At 41.0% G+C, this 22,488-nt stretch overlaps 1 protein-coding gene across 1 annotated transcript in view; it reads right to left on the reverse strand.

Moving 5' to 3' along the window:
* ANKS6 (ankyrin repeat and sterile alpha motif domain containing 6) overlaps nt 1-22,488 on the reverse strand; it is a 204,779-nt gene that overhangs the window by 46,807 nt on the left and 135,484 nt on the right. The window contains exons 10-11 of the mRNA XM_030205050.1: nt 19,104-19,269; nt 4,650-4,816 (exon numbers count right to left, since the gene is read on the reverse strand). Of these exons, the coding sequence (XP_030060910.1) occupies nt 4,650-4,816; nt 19,104-19,269 (333 nt within the window). The remainder of the gene's footprint in view (nt 1-4,649; nt 4,817-19,103; nt 19,270-22,488) is intronic.

Here is a 22,488-nt window from a genome sequence, read left to right on the forward strand (position 1 = left end):
TGGGGATCTTTCAACACCGCACCCCATCAACCAGGATCGTAGTCTTCATTGTCATAGCTGAAGCCACCTCATCTATCTTAACAATCTGTGAGATTGCTGAGACACTACCAGGTAAAGTCTAGCCATAAAGCATTCAACACAATAATGATATCATCTATCACCTTAAGTCTTTGAAAGCTTTCTGATACCAACCAAAAGGGGGTCCTGGGAACCAGAACTAGAACTGGGGTTCTCCACTGAAAAGAGTGAACAAAACCTGAGAAATTAAATTAGCATAATCCTCTTTACCAAAAATATGGTCCATGGATTTTCTCCTAGAGGAACTTCAACCCCCTCAGAGAGGATGTCTTCCTCTAGCCTCAAATTTAAAGCTAGCCCTTCCTGCACTCCAGAGACTACAGAAAGCATATCATCCCAATCTTCTATCCTTTCCAACTTCGGCTGCCTAACAGCTACATTAGGAGAAGCAGGAAGGACATTAGGTAAGGGTAAATCTCTGACAAACCAAAGGCTCTGTGCAACAAGAGAATAATTTTGAGGAAAACCTAAGTCCTGCAACCTACCCTGCAAGTGAAGGATCTATTGCTGCCAGTAGGGTGGGAGACAACTGAGTAATTGCTGCGGGTGCTGCAAACACTGCAGTGGTTCTCACTAAAACAGGGTCTGCTGCCACCTCAGTCACAGTCCCCCTAATCCTATAAACTTGCGCAAACAATTTTACGCTTAGTACACAAAGTTGCACGCGTGTTATCGAACAGTGTCAGTTGAGCATAACTTGATATTTAGGTACTAATTGGTGTTAATTATTGGCTATAACTGGTGCTAATTGGCCCTAATTAGCATTTATATGCATACCTAGGATTTTGAAATTGCACATGCAAAATCCATAATACACAATTGGCAAGGGGAGCACGGACCGGTGGTGGTGGGGGGGCATGGGCAAGTCAGGGGCATACCTAGCACTTACATATAAATGTTACAAAATACTAGCATTTACATATCTAACAGCCTACATTTACGTGCGATTATTTAGCTGGGGTAAGCACTTAAATGCGGACTTATGCTAATATTCTGTAATGGCAACTGCACACCCAGGATGGAAAGGAACTTCAGCTGACCTACAGAGGAATTACCTCCAATAACTGCTGGCTGTGCTTGGCCGGAGGAACCACAGCACTGCTCATCGAACAGTCCTTTGCATTGAGAAAAAAGGAAACTGCAGCTTTCTTCTCACATTGTGGGCATTTTCCCATCACCGTAGTAGCCGACCTCCATACCCCACAAACAAAACAGCAGTTGTTTTTATCCTGCAGTGCTGTCATATTGAAAACATACCAACAACTCTGCACAAAGGATAGTCTGACCAACGGAGTCAAAAGCCTTTCTAGAGCAGCCTTCCCCTCCCCCCTAGGTAAACCAATGGGTAAATAAAGACCAAACAAGAACTGACACAGACAACTGCTAGTCAAACTGTCTGATGAGCAGCAATTAAATATAGGCACTCAAATTTTCACACCAAGGGAAAGGTCTGAGGTACAAGAAAAACTTAACCCTGTAAGAAAAAGGTTGGTCAAGAAGAGGGAGGGGAAAGGACTTGAATTCCCTCCACATGTTTCACCCCTAAAATTTTTTTTTTTTTTTTATTGTAATACAAATGATCATGGAAATGAAAATAAAGTACTACCAGATCACAAGAAGTTGCACAAGGAACCAACCACCTGCTGGAGACTAAGAAATACTAACTGGCCAGGAGGTTGCATAGGGTTTTTAAGTGATGACATCAGTAGTCTCCATCTGTTGGCAGGACAGCACAAACCCAAGTGTTTGTAGTGGTCTGATGGGACGATAAGAATAGAAATTACTCTGAAAAATAAGCCAAATGCCTGTTATAGTGGGTTTGCCGGAAAGTAGGGCTACACAGGACAGTAATGTTGTTCTTACGGAAATCAGCTTGCTTTATTTTTCAACACTCCATTGTTTTCTTTGAAGTTTTTCCTCTTTCTTAACATATTACAGGGGTTGGCAACCCTGGCACTCATGCCATCTGAGTAAATTCTGGCCAGCAAGTCATCCCTCCTATCTGCACTATGCCATGGTACTATGGCAGACTATTTTCCACATTTGAAAAATAACCATGCTAACATTCTGCACTGTAACGTCTACTGCACCAGCATGCCAACATCTTCCAACTAGTGGCCAAAGCCAGAGCACACATGTCTTTTGTGGCCTTGCTAATGGTGTCATGGTCACAGTAAGGTTAATAATCACTGATCTAAGAGGAGACCTGTGGCAATGGGAAATAAAGAGGCTGATTCACTAATTACTGCTGTAATCGTCTATTGCTTATGTCTGATTTATTCTTACTGTACACCGCCTTGAGTGAATCCTTTCAAAAAGGTGGTAAACAAATCCTAATAAATAAATAAAATAACCCACAGTAACTTGTGATACACACTAACAAGTAAACATATTATTTGTCATAGGCCTCATCATTTCAAATGCAACCTATTTACTGATAATATACATTAACCTCCGTTAATGGTTGCTACAAGTTACCATGTGTTATTTAATCAGCTCCAAAGTGACCTGGTGAAGATCACAAACAGTTTAGCATGAAAGAAATAGGATATGGACAGTGTATTTGGGGGGGGGGGGGGGGGGGTGAGGTTCTGTTCATTTTGATTTGAGGGTTTTTTGTATTTATATCAATTTCCCCTTCACATTAACGTTTTGCCCTGTTGTGTTGTGGGTTTAACAGCACAACATAATTAAACCTTACTCTTATCTTCAACACAAAAACCAAAAAGGCCACAGCAAAAAAAGATTTCCAACTGAGAAAAATGAGTTTTACACACAAGTCCTAACTCCCAAGTTTAAAACATGTCAGTTTATAAAGAAAGAAAATAGTGCTAAATAGATAACAGAACCCTTTTGCACTGAAATATATTCAAGATTTCAAACATATTTTGTGTGCTCGGGAAATCTGGTGCTGTCAAAAATATAAGAACCGCATATCAAATAAGGTACAGAATAAGATCATATGCACACTGCTCTAACTACATTGTGACTTCCTGGGATAATATCAACTGATAATTTAAGTTAAAATCAGTTAAGGAAACTCCCTTTGAAAATTTGGGACAGCAGATGAATGTATTTTTTACCCATGTAGTCTGCAACAAGTTTGAAGCAGGTGCAAAGCACACCTGTGTATGAAATCCTTGTGCACGCACTTTCTTCCCACCAGCCTACAGTAATCTTATTCCTACACTGACTCACTCTGGAGAAACGGGCAAAATTTTCAGCCTTGTAAAAAGTTTTGCAAATTATTCTCATTATGAAGAAATGTTTTGTTTTAACACACTTCATTCTGTTTCATAGTATCTTAAAGCACAACTAGCTCAATATTCAGCTAGTGCAGTCACCGATTTAAAACAAGTGCAGGCATAAACTAAACATATTAATTTTTAATTTGGGAGTTACATTTGGAGCCTATTTATAACAATACCAAGGTAGCTAAGTTCCATTATAAAATAGAAGTGTAACCTGGTACTGGTGCTCCTAAAATCTAGGCACCTCCTACAGCCATAGAGCTTGTATAAGCGTGAGCACCTAAATGTGGCAGTGACACATGTAGCTTACAGTATTTTGTAAGTTACATGCATGTGCCTTCGATTCTATGTTGCCTAATGGTTTTATAACTCATTTTATGAACTATATATTTTTATGTTTGGCGTCTGTGCCCTTTCTTTGCTGGCATTTTGCAATATATATATTTTTGACTTTTAATTTTCAGTATCTTGTTTTGCTGGTATTTTGCAATATATATATATATATATGTTCTTAACTTGTAATTTTATATTTTTTAATTCTTAATTTATAATGCAGTGTTTTTGACATATTTATATATTTTATGTATATCTACATTTATTTTAATGTTGAATGGGATTCTATATGTTTATTTTAACATATTTTGCAATATTTATATTATTTTTGAATCAAAAAAGACTCTCAATGTTTACAATTCATGTCTGTTTTAAATGTACACTATTATTCATATTGATGTGTTATATATTTTAGAGAGACATATATATATTTTTTTATATATATTTTCTATGATTGTTTACGTTTTATAATTTGATATTCTTGTTGTATTGTAGCCCCTGATGCAGCCCTATTGTTGGGCGAAACACGACCTGTGTCAGGCAATTATCTTACATACGGTATCGTCAATAAAGTTTTTTTTAGATATTATACCGATCTGCTGGTTTGTTTTCCATGATAGGCAGGTATTTACAGAATTCTCCTTAAGCAGAATCTGGCATATGCACACGCACTTGTACACATACGCGTATATATGCTAATATTCTAAACATTTATGCGCATAACATGCATGGAAATGTTAGTGCGCAGTTTATAGAATTACCCTTTTAGCAGCTGAATACATCTGCCAAACAAATAATTTTTTGGTTCACAAATATATGGATAATAATCTGGCTGTGAAAGAGATTTAAATGGCCCAGCATTATCCACATATTTGTTATCCACAGATAAAACAATTATGCAATTTCTGACTGCCAGCAAACACATAACTGGCTCTGAATACTGACTCCAATATTAGTAATAAGTAAACTGTCAGCTGTATATATGACCTTGGTTACGTGCCCGTTGACAACAATCTGATTCTCCTGTGGCTGAAGAATGGATCCTGATGACATGAGCCCAGAACTGTAAGGTTGACTGGGTTTTGATTCAGATAAACTTGCTGCCTTTTTCCTTTGGGCTGCAAACTGAGATAACACATTATCTGCATTGCCACCTGCAGCAAAAAACACCAAAACAAAAACACATTTTGATAAAACAGTAGAAGATAAGACTATTACAATGATAGAGGCATACCTTACCTTTAGGCTCACAAATTAGGTTTGAAAGTAACACTCACCTACAAGCTTATTTGCCACATCAAAATACACCTTTGAATTTTTGTTATTTTGCTTTTTGCCTCTCTCCCTGGCAGCATCTCCCGCTGGCTCCAAAAGCCCTTGTCCTGAGAGCTAGAGGGATGCCTTCTCTGACGCATTGTCAGTAGAGCTTACTGGCAGAAAGAGAGAAGACCAACAGCACTCACTTTCTTTTTTTCATGTTTCCTCATCTTCTTGGTGTCTAAGTGTACCACCTCCATGGCACACTCGATGACCTCAAAATATAGGGACACAGACCTGGATCCCCAGCATATAAGAAGAACAGCCTGAGTTTGGGAGACAACTCAAAAATGTAATTGCTAAATAAACAAGATGGCACTAAATCTTAAGCTTTTCAAAGCATGATCATTTGAGGAATTGCTTGTCTGGGGACAAAAGTATGATGATGCTAAGTCCCTACAGATCAATGTTATACTATGTCAAGCTGATGAGGTTACAATAGGGCATCATAAAATTGCCAGGTTAAAATCACAGATTCAAACAACTATGATGATAGCAACAGTTGAAACACTATAATTTTTTGCCTTGGCTGTATAGTACCACAATTTTTGGATGTTTTGCTTTCTGCATGACAGTGTAATTGAAAAGTATAGTAATGGAATAAACCACTTTCATCTTTAGAATGTTTCATTGATTTATTCCATTTCTATACTACCTAGCTGATTAAAAAGGACATTTGAAGCAATATACAATAAAGGCAATAACACAATATAAAAATAAACATGTATGTAAAAAAAAAACATACACCAGAGCCAGAGAGTGAGAAGGGACAACTCTTTCTAGGCACCACTGAACATATTTCTGATCTAGTGTAACCCCCTGCTTACAGTGGTCTAGGCAGCTGCCTAGCCTATGCCCGGGATAGCTGGACAAAAGGGATGAATACTATTTATTGGTTGGGACCAGCAGCAGGACTAGATCTACCTGGGAGGTTGAGCAAGCTCTGCATTAGATTTCACACAATGATGGAGACCACACCAGTTCTTTTGCAGAAACCAGCTTTACTGTCCTCCAGCTGATGAGGGTACAGCTTCCAATATTTCAAAACAAATGGAAAACTATATAAAGTAGATATTCTCCTCTCCTCTAATAATACAAAACACCTACATATTTTCCTTATACTCCTCTTTCCTCAGACCTACCCACCAGTTAGGTGAGGGCTGGGTTTGGCTTTCACAGTTCAAGAGCTGGTATACTTAAGCAGATGTTAGCTATTATCAAAGTTTACATAGATGCACAGGCTCCATGGTATCTAGGTGACAGACACAGTAGCTCTGCAGTGAAGATGTTATTAGATGTTAGGATTCATTCAGAGTAGCTGCTGTAACACCCAGGTATCCTGCAAATTCTAACCATAGCTGGCAGGAGGAGAAAAGAATGGTTCTCTCTCCTTTTCCCTGGATTACACAGCAACCTGGTTTTAGGTCTGTTACTTGTCCCTTGGTCCTTGAATTCTTGCTTCTTTAGCAAGTGGCCTTTTAGTGCCAATTCATGGGTGTATAGCAGGCTGCTTCTGCATGCAAGATTACTGCATCAGGCTGGACAACAGGGATCGCCCTCTTCGCATGTGTGGAATATGGTAAAGAAATAGTTAATTTGAGCTTAAAGAAATTGAAGAAAAAATCATTCTCATTTGATGGTAAAGAAGGCTGTGACTGACTTACTCTTATCAGTCCTTTCCCTGAATCACAAAGACTTTGTGGCATAAGATTTTCCTCTCAGCACATTAATTATGGGAAATCAAAAAAGTAAATCTGAGACTTTGTTTTCAGGACCAGCAGCTTATATGAAAATACATTATGGAATTGCTTCTTGAAATTATGTGGAAAAAAGGCATTGTTATACAAGAAATAATTTTGCTCTGTATTGACTAATTTAAGAGACATTTTGGAACAAAAGAAAATAGCCTTAGACCAGTGAACCCAGTATTTTAAATGGTATGAAGAATGTTTGAAACGTGATAAAGCACATGCTCTGTCAGGTTTGAAAAATACCATGGAGAAAAAAGGGTGATCAAATCAAAGGTGAAATGGAGCCAAAAAATAGCTGAGATTAAAAATAAAGCTGATTATTTTGAAAAAAGATGTGCCTCTTTGTATCCGGTACTTCAGCCCAATGCCCCACCTCCTGATTATCATGCAGAGAATAACACAGAAAGATACAGCAGATCTTTTTCTGTCATGCAGAAGGGGAATTAGTGGTAAAAATCCTGATGTGTTTCCATCTGGTTCAGGAACACCACAGAAAAAAAATCACCTGCTTTTTCATATACAGGAGGTAAATCTGACGGTGTGGCAAGAGACAATATGATGCAACATTTAATACGGTGGGCTCAGCCTGAATCTGTACAGGCTGGAGCAGAGTTAGAAAGAATGTATAACGATTTGTCTCTTAATGAGTTGCAAGAAGTATATGGAAAAGCTAAAGAAATTCATGACACAGAAGTAAAGGGTTTACTTAAAGAGTTGCTGACATGGGCTGATTTGTAAACGTGTTGACACTTATGAGAAATCAGAAAAAGATTTTTAAAAATAGTCATCCTGAATTATGTGCTTTTCATCAAAACATGTCTAGGAACAGAGAAGCTACTAGTAAGCCACATCAGGAATCTGAGACAGAGAGGGTTACAGCTTATCCATTAGGATTTGAATTAATTCAGTCTTACTTAGTGTCAGGGGTGTAGCCAGACTTCGGCGGGAGGGGGGTCCAGAGCCCGAGGTGAGGGGGCACATTTTAGCCCCCCAGCGTCGCCGACCCCCCTGCCACTTTTGACCCCCCCCCCGGCGCCGCCACCCCTCCCCCCATCCCTTTCAACCCCCCCTTCCGCCGCCACCAATCCTCCCCCACCACCACCAGGTACCTTTGTAGGCGGGGTTCCCCAACCCCCGCCAGCCAAAGTCCCCTTCAACACCGGTCTCCAAGTCTGGTGCATTCGCTGATCTGGATTCTGTTTCTGTGAGTCCTGACTTCAGCTGGCGGGGGTTGGGGACCCCGTCCGCAAAGGTACCTGGTGGCGGCGACAGGGGAGGGTTGGCGGCTTCGGGAGGGGGTGAAAGCAGAAGGGCCAGGGCTAAATCTGCGGGGGCCCATGCCCCTGTGGCCCCACCTAGCTACGTCCCTGCTTAGTGTTATTCATCAGATTGCTGCCTGGGGAACAAGATAAATTAGTGAGAGTCCCAGTGCCTTGCAATGTCTCTGAGATCAGAGCCATAGCCAAAGATTTTCCTGATATTGAGGAAGATCCAGAAAAGTGACTACTTAGTGTGTTTGATGGTTATAATCCCACTTACACTGATGTCAATCGTCTCCTGAGAGCTCTACTTCCTGATACCGGTACACAGAGGATCCAAATATTACTTATTCGGTGGATGACAGCTTCAAGGATTTTAAAGATAAATGTAATGAAATAGTGACTAAAGTTACAGAATTATACAAAACCAAGGCTAACTGGAGTAGAATAAATGCATGTCAACAGAAACCTGGGGAAGATCCCTCTCAATATTGGGGCCGACTGACAAATTAGTTTAAGAAATATTCTGGAATAGACAATGCTTTAGAGAATGCTGTTCCAGGTGTCAGTGCTTCATTTGTAAATGGGCTTCTGTCCCCAGTACAGTTATTGCTCAAAAACATTCATGTTGGATGGAGCACAGAAACACCTGAGACTTGTTGAAGTAGCTAAACACTGTCATTGCAAAATATTTGCTCAGGAAGCAAAGAAAGGCTCCAAATTAGATAAGAAACAAGAACAATTGTTAAATTTGAAATTGCGATCTTTACAGAGCTTGAATAACCGGGGAAAAGGTACAGGAAGAGACCAAGGGTCTGGAAATAACAATGGCCTACCGAAAGGCCCATGTTTTATATGTGGCCAAGTGGGACACTGGAAAGCTTCATGTCCTGAAAAGCCTCCACGAGAACCCCTTGATTCTGGAGCTGAACAATCCCTGTATATCCATGATGTCCCACCTAGTGACTGACTACATATGGGGAACTCCAGTACTGAAGAACCCAAGAAGGCTTAACCATCACTTGAGACCCTCTATCCTCTCATACCCCTTGATAATGACTGCTCGTTTAACACTACAGTCAATGGACAATCAACCCGGCTGCTGATTTGACACTGGAGCCACACGCTCTGCTCGCAAATGTTCAGAATTTCCCATGCTTTCTCTGTTGGGGGAAACAGTCCAAGCTGAAGGACTATCTGGGAACCCTATACCTCATGCATTATCTGAACTGTTACTCATTCAAGAGGGACCTTCATATCAAGAAAGCATAGTCCTTAAGAGCCATACTCTTCCAGAACTGGAGACAAGCTGATGTAGTCCCTCTTCACAAAAGCGGAAACAGGGAAGAAGTGGGATACTACAGGCCAGTAAGCCTCATGTTGGTGATAGGAAAAATAATGGAGTTGCTGCTGACGGAAAGGATAGTTAACATTCTAGAAGCCAATGGTTTACAGGATCCGAGGCAACATGGCTTTACCAAAGGAAAATCCTGCCAAACAAATCTTATTGACTTCTTCGACTGGGTGACCAAAGGGCATGGATGAAGGGCATGTGCTACATATAATCTACTTGGATTTCAGCAAAGTCTTTGATACAGTCCCTCACAGATGACTCATGAATAAGCTGAGAGGACTGAAATTAGGATCCAGAGTGGTGAACTGGATAGGAAACTGCTTGACCGACAGGCGGCAAAAGGTGGTGGTAAATGGAGTCCACTCGGAGGAAAGGAAGTTGAGTAGTGGAGTGCCTCAGGGGTTGGTGCTGGGGTCGATTCTGTTTTTGTGAGAGACATTGCTGAAGGATTAGAAGGAAACGTTTGCCTTTTCTGCAGATGACACGAAGATAGCCAATAGAGTGGATACCTTGGTGGAAGTAGAAACCATGAGAAGGGATCTCTAAATGTTAGAAGAATGGTCAAGGGTCTGGCAATTAAAATTTAATAATAAATTAAATCACTCAAAGTACTCCAAGATAACTGTATACATGTAATTAATTAAGCATCATGTGTCCAACAATACACCAGACTAATACTTTGAAACTCACATCCACTCACACAGCAGCATTCAAACCTTGTATATATATATACCAAAAACAGTTAGATTTTCATCAATCTGAACAAGAAAACACTATATGAACATAATAGTCCAATTTACACGTGGAATGTCTCTTCACATAATACAGCAAACCTTGTTCAGTAATGCCTCATTGAAAAGCCTCTGTTTTTCATAGAAAACTGTTCCAAATTGCATGAAAATGCATCAAAACGCACAACGCTTTCCCAGGTAAGAAGCCTTGTTGTGCCCAGGGAAGGCTAGCGAAGCAATGAGGTGTTGATGCCGCTCTATAAATCGTTGGTGAGGCCCCACTTGGAGTATAATGTTCAGTTTTGGAGGTCATAGCTTACTAAGGCTGTAAAAGTGGTTCAAAGAAAAGTGACGAAAATGGTATGGGATTTGCATTGCAAGATGTATGAGGAGAAACTTACTGACCTGAACATGTATACCCCCTGAAGGAAAGGAGAAACAGGGGTGATATGATACAGATGTTCAAATATTTGAATAGTATTAATCCACAAACAAACCTTTTCCAGAGACGGGAAGGCACTAGAACTAGAGGATTTGAATTGAGGTTGATAAGAGGGAAGACTTAGGAATGATGTCAGGAAGTGTTTTTTCACAGAGAGGGTGGTAGATTCCTGGAATGCTCTCCTGTGAGAGGTGGTGGAGATGAAAACGGTAACGGAATTAAAAAATGGGTGGGATAAACACAAAGGAATTCTGTTTAGAAGGAAAGGATCCAAAGAAGCTTAGCGGAGATTAGGAAGCAACACTGGTAACTGGGAAGCAAAGCCAGTACTGGGCAAACTTCTACGGTCTATGCTCTGATCATGGTTGGACAGATTCAGCTTCAGAAGTTGGAGAACAAGGCCAGTGCTGGGCAGACTTCTATGGTCTGTGCCCTGATTGTGGCTGAATAGATTTAGATGGGTTAGAGTGGAGTTTTTTAGTGGCTTTGACATTAACTTCTGAAATTTTAGGACAGTGATAGGCAGATTTCTATGGTCTATGCTATGAAAATGGCAAGGACAAATCAAGACCAGGTATACATATGAAGTATCACATACCATATGTAATGAGTTTATCTTGTTGGGCAGAATGGATGGACAGTTCAGGTCTTTATCTGCTGTCATCTACTATGTTACTAAGTCTTACATCCCCGTATTCTTTATCCATCTTGATGCAAAACTATTTGCCAAAATCCTGGCTGATTGGCTCCAGACTGTAATTACTAAGCTGATTCATGAAGATCAATCTAATTTTATACCTGGGAACCAAGCAAACGATAATATTTGAAAACTTTTGAACTTAATATGGCAGGCGAAGCAGTCCCCGATACAGACTATGTTACTGTAAGTAGATGCCGAACAGGCATTTGACAGGGTTGAATGGGGGTTTTTGTTTGGGATACTATACAAGGTAGAGGTAGGGGAAAATTTTATTAAACGGATCTGAATCTTGTATAAGTCACCACAGGCTCATATTAGTATCAATGGTGAATATACAGAGCCATTCCAGTTAGGGAAGGGCACTCGGAAGGGGTGCCCTCTGTCATCCTTTCTGTTTGCCTTAGCAATTGAACCACTTGTTGAACCACTTGTGGTAAAGGTAGAGGAGAATCAGAAATTTTGGAGGTTTCAAGTTGATGAGGCGGCCTATAAACTCATATTGTTTGCAGACAATGTATCTCCTTGAGTCATTTGTGAACATAATTATCCAATTTACTGTAAGATTAGAGCATAGAAATAACTGGGTATAAAATTAACTGGAGCAAGTCTGAGGCGTGCATTAGGTTAGAAACCCAATATGAACAGAGTCGTAGGGAGAGTTCTCCCTTCAGATGGGTTTCTCAGTATATTAAGTATTTATTAGGATTTATTCTGCCTTTTTGAAGGAATTCACTCAATTCTGTGTACAGTATTTGGGTGTCAAGGTCAGCATGGACTGGGAAAGTCTGGGATTACTAAATTATAGAACACTCAAGGGTCCGTTAATCAAGATCTATAAAGGTGGCAGATTTTGAACCTCTCCTGATTGGATATGTGGCAACTTGTAAAATGAATAGTTTGCACAGATTGTTAAATTTATTGATAGGGTTGCTCATTGAACTTTCCTCAATTTTGCGAAAGTAGCAGAAAAGAGTTTTTTAATTCATTTGGAATGGAAGATGACCACGAATCTCTTGGAAGGTTTTCCCAAGGAGGAGGTGGACTTGGGGAGGGGGGTATCCTCCCTAAGTCACTATTACCTCGCAGCACAAATTAGGGAAATAATACAGTAGAGGGATACCTGCCAGCAAAAAGCAGTGGGTAATTTTAGAGCAGTTTAGATAAGGGACTACCCCACTGAGGGATGTTGCATGGTTGCAGCAAGGGAGTAAAAAGATCCACGATACAGTAAATCCCTTCACCAGGGTGATGTTTAAGGCATGGAAGCAAGTAGCAGGGAGCATGCTTGGTGGCCATTACGTTATATTTTATCTTCCCCTCTGTGAGAATGGACAGTTTCCCCCAGGGCTGGAATATGCTGTTTTTCAGGTACGGCAGGATAGGGGGTTGAAAAGGTGGATGAGAAAGGGCAATTTAGGTCATTTCAAGAGGTTAAAGATATTTATGGACTACAAGATGCTGAATATTTTCATTATTTGCAAATAATTGATTATGTTAAGAGGGTCTGAATTAACCAAGGGAAGGATGAGATGGGTAAAAGAACCCCCTTTTGAATTTATATATGGCACAAATGGGGGAAATACAGGGCCTTTCAACAGTTATATATAAGGCATTAGGGAATCAGGATACCATGAATTTTCCACACGTGGTTTTGGCTTATGATTTATTAAAATGTTAAATATTGACTTTCTTTAAATTAAAAACAAGGCAGTCTACAATCAATATTAAAAACAAGGAGATTGATCAGAAAAGAATGCCATAATTCTGACAGGACAGAAAAGAGGAAATGAGAGTCAGGGAAGGGGGGGGGGGGGGGGGGGGAACATTAATGCGAACTGATGGACCAACTTATACCCCATATGTAATCCATATGTGCCAGAATTTCCACTATACGCCTCCCTGGGAGTCTTTCCAGTGTTTTGCAATTACCAGTCTAGTGGCGAGACCCCACATCCTCACCAAGATCCTCTTCTCTTTACTCAGATGCTCAGGCATCACATTTAAAAGAAAAATCATCAGTTCCAGGAGTATCTTCAACCAGTGGCGTAGCTACAAGTGGGCCTGGGTGGGTGCCAGCCCATCCAATCGTGACTCAGGCCCACACAGCTGCAGTGCCACACTGCTCTCTCCCCCTCTCCTACGTAGCGTCCCGGCATCTGCACTCCAGTCTCTGAACCCCTTCCCTCCCAGGTGTCGGTACAGGTGTCCTCGGAGCCTGTAGCAATTCATTCTTGTTGCTTGCACCGGCCCCGCAGGCTTTCATCTGCCACGTTCCACCAGACAGGAAACAGGCAATGATGTCAGCGAGAGTGGGACATGGCAGATGGAAGCCTGTGGGGCCGGCGCAAGCAATAAGAATGAATCACTGCAGGAACTGAGGACGCCTGTACCGACATCAGGGAGGGACAGAATTCAGACAGGATAGCAGATGCCGGGTTGCCGCAGAGGAGAGGGAGACGATGTGGAGTAGGTGAAAAAAAAAACCAACCTCTTATGTTCTTAAAAAATATCTCCAGGAAGATATTTGTGGTGTGTGGTTGGGGGGGGGGGGGGGGGGAGCACGTGCGCATGGAAGGGCCCATCCAAAATACCAAGTCTGGCTATGCCTTCGTCTCCAACTCCATACTTTCCTGTATAAACACACCCCTCTAACACTGTTCACTCTCCTGTCCCATAATTTTAGTGAGTCTAATGGGTGGCAAATACTTACAATATAGCCTTTTAGCTATTCTCTAATAACATAAGCGAAATAAGGGAACAGAGTGCATTTTAGAATGTCTGCAGCCATTCCTTCTCTCGTATGGGAAGTTCCACATCTACTTCCCTTGCCTTCAGGTGTAGAAAATTCATGATATCCCAATGCCTTACATAAAATCGATAAAAAGCCCTGTGTTCCCCCATGTGTGTCATAAATAAATTCAAAAGGGATTCTTTTACCCATCTCATTCTTCCCTTGGTTAATTCAGAACCTCTTGACTTTATCAATTACTTGCAAATAATGAAAATAATCAGCATCCTGCAGTCTGTAAATACCTTTAAGCTCTTGAAATGACATAAATAATCCTCTCACAACCAGTATTTGGTCCACCCTTTCCAACCTCATATCCCACCAAACCTGAAAAACATGAACCACTGCTGGAATAAAGAATATTTTTAAGTAAACAATATTAATGCGTTAACTTGTTGGATATAACACTATTTTTCAGAGTTAATACAAAATAAATCTACCTCTTAAACAATGAAATCCCCCAAAGCATCCTAAATCTTCCACTGTGATATCAAAGTTTCAGTGAGCATATCTAATATCTTCAGTACTCCTCCAGGAGACCAGCATTAGAATTCCCAATGGCTAATCCCCCTCTAATTTTAATAAAAGATATTCAGAACACACAAGGGCTCTAGCTTCAAACATAAGTACATACATAAGTACATAAGTATTGCCATACTGGGAAAGACCAAAGGTCCATCAAGCCCAGTATCCTGTTTCCAACCAGGGCTGTGGAGTCGGTACAAAAATCCTTCGACTCCGACTCCTCAGTTTATGGTACCTCCGACTCTGACTCCGACTCCTCAGTTTTTAATATGTATTTTTTTTGCATGTTGACTGAAAGAGTGCAACATGCAAGGCTGCATGTTAATGTTTGGGTTTAAAATCTATGTCATTGTGACTTTTTATTTTATTTATTAAAGAAACTATAAATATTCATTAATCCTAAAGTTTAAACAAAAAAACACACATAAAAAAACAAGGTTATGTTTATTGTTTTTTTTTTATCAAGTATAAAGTCATCATAGCATTAGCAAGTATAAAAATCTGGAACAACCACATCCTTTGGAAATTCTAGAACAACATCCTTTGGAAATTAGAACAAAATCAAAGTTAACCTACATAAACCAAAAACATTTGGAAAACCTAAAACAACTTATATATTATTTAAACTTGGCATATATAGCTGTAGAATAGCTGTTAAACATAATCCAAAATTAACTAATATATTGTTCTTAGAAACAGAATTGCTTCTGCCAGATCCTCCTTCATAGAAGCCCTTAAATCTGATTTGATTATTTTCAGTGCTGAAAACAGTCTTTCAACACTGACTTGGGTGGGTGGCATTGCTGTTACGGTTCTAGCTGCATCACTGACAATCTCTGGATAAACGATGGCTTCTTCTATAGTCAGTTTTGATGAGCGGTCAAACTTTTCCACTTCTTTTAATCCTTTAAAAAACTCTTGCATGAATTTCTTTATATGGACATTTACAGGTTGCTTTTCCATGCTTAACCGACATTGCTTTGCTTTTGAAGCTTCCATTTTGTCCAAATAGGCTTGAAAATGCTCTTCTTCATTTGAAGAGGATGAACCTGAGTTACCATTACCACCAGTATTTATAGCTTTAGCTTCATCCAGTGGTTTATGAGTTTCAGGTAGCAACCCCTTCATGCGAACTGCTATGTCATAGAGTGCCTGTTTTCCTGTAGCAATTTGGTCACTGCTAAACAAAATTCGGCTCATTGGATCAACATAAATAGCAGCTAAGAGAATTTGATTATCCAGCAAGAGCTCCTCTCTTTTCCTCATTGAAGATACAATGCCATCAGCAATTAACCCCCCACTTTTGTTAAGGTTATATATCAAGGCCTTCCATTCCAAGAAGAATTTACCTGGTGTTGAATCTTCATATTGCAGCTTCTTGGTAACAGCAAAAGGGTAAGAAAGTAGCCTTTCTAATTCTGTAACTTGAGCCCACTGGTTTTCTTTTAATGAAACATTTACATTGTCCAGTTCTTGAAGAAAATCTTTTAGTCCAAGCAAACGCTTTATCAGCAAGTAAGTGCTTCCCCAGCGCGTTGCTTGATCCAAAATGGCTCCTTTTCCAGCACGTCTCTTCAGAATAGCATCTGTTTTAGGGATCCTGGCTGCAACAGCTACTTGCCTCAACTTGCTAATTAGTGTAGCCGCATGACGATCCTTCAATCCATCTCTTATTGCTAGTTGCAGAGTATGAACAGCACAACGCATATGTTGAATGGTAATAAGCTTAGATGCTTCTTCAGCAATATCATCCAAACTTTCACAGCTTTCTTGAATTGCAGAACTGTCATCTTCTGATATTTGTATGCTGCTTTCTTCATCAACTTCCTTCATTTTTTCAATTGTGCTTAACATATTTGAAGCATTATCAGTTACAATACATAGAATGTTTTCCTTTTTAATTTCAAAATCTTCTAAAACACCTTCCACTAACTTCTGCAGATACTCACTAGTATGATGTGCCTGAGTGTCCTTTACTCCTAATGTCCGGGTTATTGTTTTTTTGTTTTCATCAGCAAATCTAACATTAATTGCAAAATAATTGACTCTGTGATGTTTGCATGCATCCATTTTAATAAAGACAAAACGTCCCTTCAGACATTTTCTTAGTTCTTCCTTCTTACATTTGGCCTCGTCAAGTATAAGTTTCCTTATACTTTCTCGTTCCAGAGAAACTCCAAGCTTTTTAGCCATTTCTCCATTTAAGCCTAAAAAGGCTGGTTGTGAAAAAAAAGATAGTGGTATACTATTCTTTACTGCCATTTCAATGATGTGGTTTTTGAATTTTTCTGGTGGCATTGTTATAGTAACTTTGTCAGCTGTAAAAAATCTTGATAGTTGTGTCTGGCCTCCAGTAGATTTCTGATCTTTTATTGACCCTGAAGTAGATGGAATGTTTTCATTGCTATCTTTCTCATTCACAGCTTCTAACACTTTAGGATGGAAACGCTGCAAGTGTCTTTTTAAATTTGATGCTCTTGTAGGTGCATTTTTTTCATAACCACTGAAACTGCATCATCATCATCTTCTATAATACATTGACATCCATAATGTTTCCCATCTGTTGATATTGTAAAGTGTTCATAAACAGCAGACTTTGTCATGTTTCCTGACATTCTTTTTGCCATTGTGAATGGTGTGCCACTTCCACTAAAATATAAAGCTCTTCTTGCAGAGAGAGAGGAAGTTGGGTGGAGTCTCTCTGCTGCCTTATCTGTGTGTGCTGAATGATCTTCTCTTGGAGCTTAAGTTCACTGTGGGGTCAGAGAGGAGGTGCTCTACAGCAGGTCAGTAAATGCAAAGCGAGGCTGAGCAGAGGGAAGCACTCCAGCAAAATACTTCAGCTGGACTTCACACCTAGTGAAACAACTAGGTACTAAGCTTTATTCTTAGCAGAGAAGTACTTTATTCAAATGTATGAGGAGTCGGAGTCGGTACATTTTTGCCGACTCCAACTCCGACTCAATGTACCCAAAATTGCTGCCGACTCCAACTCCACGACTCCGACTCCACAGCCCTGTTTCCAACAGTGGCCAATCCAGGTCACAAATACCTGGCAAGATCCCAAAAAAGTACAAAATATTTTATACTGCTTACCCTAGAAATAGTGCATTTTCCCCCAAGTCCATTTAATAATGGTCTATGGACTTTTTATTGACCCCTGATGCAGACGCTTTTTAGCGTCGAAACACGGCCTGTGTCGGGTCGCTATCTCTGATATAATAAAGACTGTTGGACTCACGTCTCCAGTGGTGAATCGTCTATTAGTCTCTACTTTTGCCTTCTGTGATTCGTCATCGTAGAGAACTTTTCCTGTTCTATATTTTGGACTATGGACTTTTCCTTAAGGAAGCCGTCCAAACCTTTTCTAAACTCCGCTAAGTTAACTGCCTTTACCACATTCTCCGGCAATGAATTCCAGAGTTTAATTACATGTTGAGTGAAGAAACATTTTCTCCAATTCGTTTTAAATTTACTACATTGTAGCTTCATCGCAAGCCCCCTAGTCCTAGTATTTTTGGAAAGCGTAAACAGACACTTCACATCTACACGTTCAACTCCACTCATTATTTTATAGACCCCTATCATATCTCCCCTCAGCCGCCTTTTCTCCAAGCTGGAGCCCTAGCCGCTTTAGCCTTTCCTCATAGGGAAATTGTCCCATCCCCTTTATCATTTTTGTCGCCTTTCTCTGCACTTTTCTAATTCCACTATATCTTTTTTGAGATGCGGCGACCACAATTGAACACAATATTCGAGGTGCGGTCGCACCATGGAGCGATACAAAGGCATTATAACGTCCTCATTTTTGTTTTCCATTCCTTTCCTAATAATACCTAACATTCTATTTGCTTTCTTAGCCGCCGCAGCACATTGAGCAGAAGATTTCAACGTATCATCGACGACGACACCGAGATCCCTTTCTTGGTCTGTGACTCCTAATGTGGAACCTTGCATGACATAGCTACAATTCGGGTTCCTCTTTCCCACATGCATCACTTTGCACTTGCTCACATTAAACGTCATCTGCCATTTAGACTCCCAGTCTCGTAAGGTCCTCGTAATTTTTCACAATCCTCCCGCGATTTAACGACTCTGAATAACTTTGTGTCATCAGCAAATTTAATTACCTCACTAGTTACTCCCATCTCTAGGTCATTTATAAATATGTTAAAAAGCAGCGGTCCCAGCACAGACCCCTGGGGAACCCCACTAACTAACCTCCTCCATTGAGAATACTGATCATTTAATCCTACTCTCTGTTTTCTATCTTTTAACCAGTTTTTAATCCACAATAGAACACTACCTCCTATCCCAGGACTCTCCAATTTCCTCTGGAGTCTTTCATGAGGTACGTTGTCAAATGCCTTCTGGACATCTGTATATCCCTACAGAAGACAGCTGCCATCCCCCTTTTGCTCATTTATTAAGCTTTGTAGCAGAAATCACATATTCATACAGCATGAATGATGACAAGCAAGTCACCAAGTTAATGCAGAAAAAAAAACGGATGTCAGTATTATTTACATACATACTACAAGTTTAATAGCACAGATGTGTTGAGAGCACTGTACCTGATTTGTTATGTGGCTCTCCACTATGTCTGTTCATTCCAGATACACTGTTGGATCCACCAGAAGAGTGAGGCGAGTGGTTGTAGTTTCCTGAATTTGAAGGGGAGGCAGGGTTCCGAGTCATACTTGAACATTTCCCAGCTCTAACTCCTCGGCTGACAGATGTCTGGAGAGAGAGTCAATTTCCTACATTTAACTCAAAAAGACTTAGTGAAAACATATCTATAATGTATGCCTGTACTGGAAAGCAAAGATGCTTACCTGTAAGAAAGAAATTAATAAATGGACCATCCTCAGGAGCTGATGCAGTGAGCCTCACTGTAGAGCCATTGCTTTACTGCAAAATTACCATTGGTAAAATAATGTGGCATGCTGTAACCAATGAGCATGCACATTACTGTCAGGTTAAAATTGCAGCAGTAATCCACAGCTCATTGCTAATGTTGCCCCTTCCAGTCAGTGAGTGAGTGGTGATTGGCTCATGCACTGACAGGAAAGGTGACATGTTTAAAAAAAAATTGCACTAACAGGAAAGGTGACGTTTTACAAAAACACATACACACACCAGCACTGGCACCGGCATCTGCCCTCACTCCTCCCTCTCTGAACCAAACCTATCCCTAGTGGTCTAGTGACTCTCTCCCACCCCTCTCGAACAACCCAATCTGAACTGCCCTTCATCCACAGTTAAAAACATTCCCTAGTAGTCTAGTGGTCCTCCCACCTACTAACCCTTCTAACATTTGCCCTGGTAGTCTAGTGGCCCCCCCTATTCCCTTCTCTTCCACCGACCCAACCCATCTTTAACTGAGTAAAATAACAAAGTAATTCCTGGTGTCCAGTGGCATGCTCCCCACCCCCCCACCCTCCATACCTTCATGGGACGCAAAAGTGATACCCACAGACTCCGACCTTGGGTGCCATCTTTAAAAATGGCAATGCCTGCCCTGCACGGTGCATCCTGGGAATGCACCAGGCAGGTCCTGTCTGCCATATAAGAGAATACTCTGCCATTTTTCAGACCACTGGGCACACTCAGCCAATACAGTTTTCAGGATATCCACAATGTGTATGCATGAGACAGGTCTGCATACCAAGAAGGCAGTGCATGCAAATCTCTCTCATGCATATTCATTGTGACTATCCTGAAAACTTGACTGGTTGGGAATGCTCCAAGGACTGGATTAAAAAGCACTTCATTGGACTACTGGGGAATGTTTTAAACTGTGGATGAGGGAGGAGGCATAGGGGGAGGGAGGGGAACCACTAGACCACTAGGAATAGGCTCAGTTCAGGGAAGGAAGGGGGGCCCCCCGAAGCAGATGCCTGTGCAGCTTATGGGTTTTGGGGGTTATTTTTTTACCCTTCCTGACACTGCATGAGCCAAGGCAGGAACATGTGGGCATCGTTCATACCTCCCATGAAGATATGGAGGGTGGGCTTGGGGGTAGGAAGGTACCACCAGACACCAAGGATTTAATGGGTTGTTTTTTTTTGTTTGTTTGTTTTTTTTTGGGGGGGGGGGTGCACTCGGGGAAGGAGAAATTAAGTCTTATCTGATCATTTTCTTTTTATTAGTCCTTCCCACTATTCCAGAACCTGTGGGATAGTTGTGTCCATAAACCAGCAGGCGGAGGTAGAGAACTGAAAACTGAGCTAAGACATCTCTCTTTTGGCATCCTGTCCAATTCCTCAGTATTTACATAGACAAACAGTATGGGTAATACTCAAAATAAACATAACCACCTTAACCAACTTGCTAAACTAACACCAACCAGACAAGCAAATATGTGTACACCGCTCTCATCTCTGAACAACTTGCAGAAAACAAGAGATATACAGGAAGCACCATGCAAGGCGACAGTCATTATTTGGCCCACTACTTCACACTGAATAAACATCTCAGAAACCTCGGGCAGGCCTTGAATACCAGGAAGGACTACTGGAAAGAAAATGATCCGGTAACACCTAATTTCTCTTTCCATTGCATAGCTTCCCACTATTCCAGAACCTGTGATATATATAAAAGCAATCTCTAGAGTGGATTGGATCGTGGTACCACCACCCTGAGGGCCGAAGCATCAAAACTGGCTTTCAAGTGCACCGTAACATCCACTCTGTAGTACTTGGCAAAGGTATGCAGCGTCAACCACATCACTGCCTTGCAAATATCTGCCGGAGACAGTAAAGTAGTCTCTGCCCAGGATGTTGCTGTACTCTTCATAGAATAAGCCCGCAAGACCTGAGAAGTCACGTTCCCCACAAGCAAATAAGAAGACACAAGAGTCTCCTTCAGTCATCTAGCAACTGTGGGCTTGGAAGTCATGAGGCCAAGTCTCTATTTACCAAAAGCACAGTATCTAATGTGTGAAACTCATTTGTGCCTTCCAGATATGCACTGAGGTCTCTACGCACATCGAGAAGCTCCAAGGAAGAATACTGAGTCTCTCTGACCTCTCTACAGATTGGAAAGAAGCTCTACAGATTGGTTGAGATGAAATGCTGATTCCATTTTTGGAAGGAATGAACTGTGTGCAGGGAGACCTCCGCCTCCAAAAAGTGGAGAATGCGATCCCAATAAGGGAGAGCCTAAAGTTCCAAAACCCTATGTGCCGACACAACAACCACCAAGAATGTTGTCTTTAGTGTTATGATCTTTCAAGGCCATCTTCTGGAGTGGCTCACGAGGAGGCTTCTTCAGAGCCCAAAGGACTAAATTAAGGTTCCACTCGGGACACGGAATACAAGAAGGATGCCGCAAGCGGCCCACTCCCCGCAAGAACTGAACAACATTTGGGTGAGCCGCAAGAAACATCTTCTGTAGTTGGCTCCTGAAACAGGCAAAAGCCACAACCTAAACTTTTAAAGAACCCAAAGCCAGTCCTTTCTGAAGGCCTGCCTGGAGAAACGCTAGGATGTGCATGATATCAGCAGAGAAGGGAGAAAGTTTGAACTCAAAACACCAGCCCTCAAACATTCTCCACACACCATGGATATAGAGCATTTCAAGCTTGAAGCAAGGTAGCAATGACTCCATCAGAATAACCTTTTCATCTTAACCGAGCCCTTTCAATAGCCAGGTCATAAGACCAAAGGGGCACGGATCCTCCATGAGCACTGGAGCTTCAGTAGGCCATGCACCTGTGGAAGATGAGAGAGGATTCACGTCCAGCAGTCGAATCAGCCACGCCTACCACAGCCTTCGCAGTCAATTACCTAATACGATCTACCCACCAACGCTTCATAATAGATCTCACATCCCATTTAAACTTCATGCTACAACAGGGTATATACCCTCAAGAAAAAGGCAACATCCTGCTCACCCCAATACCGAAAGACACTAAGAAAAAAAACAAACGATATTACCAACTACTGCCCAGTAGCT

The sequence above is a fragment of the Microcaecilia unicolor genome, chromosome 1, assembly GCF_901765095.1.
Source record: "Microcaecilia unicolor chromosome 1, aMicUni1.1, whole genome shotgun sequence".
NCBI lineage: Eukaryota > Metazoa > Chordata > Amphibia > Gymnophiona > Siphonopidae > Microcaecilia > Microcaecilia unicolor.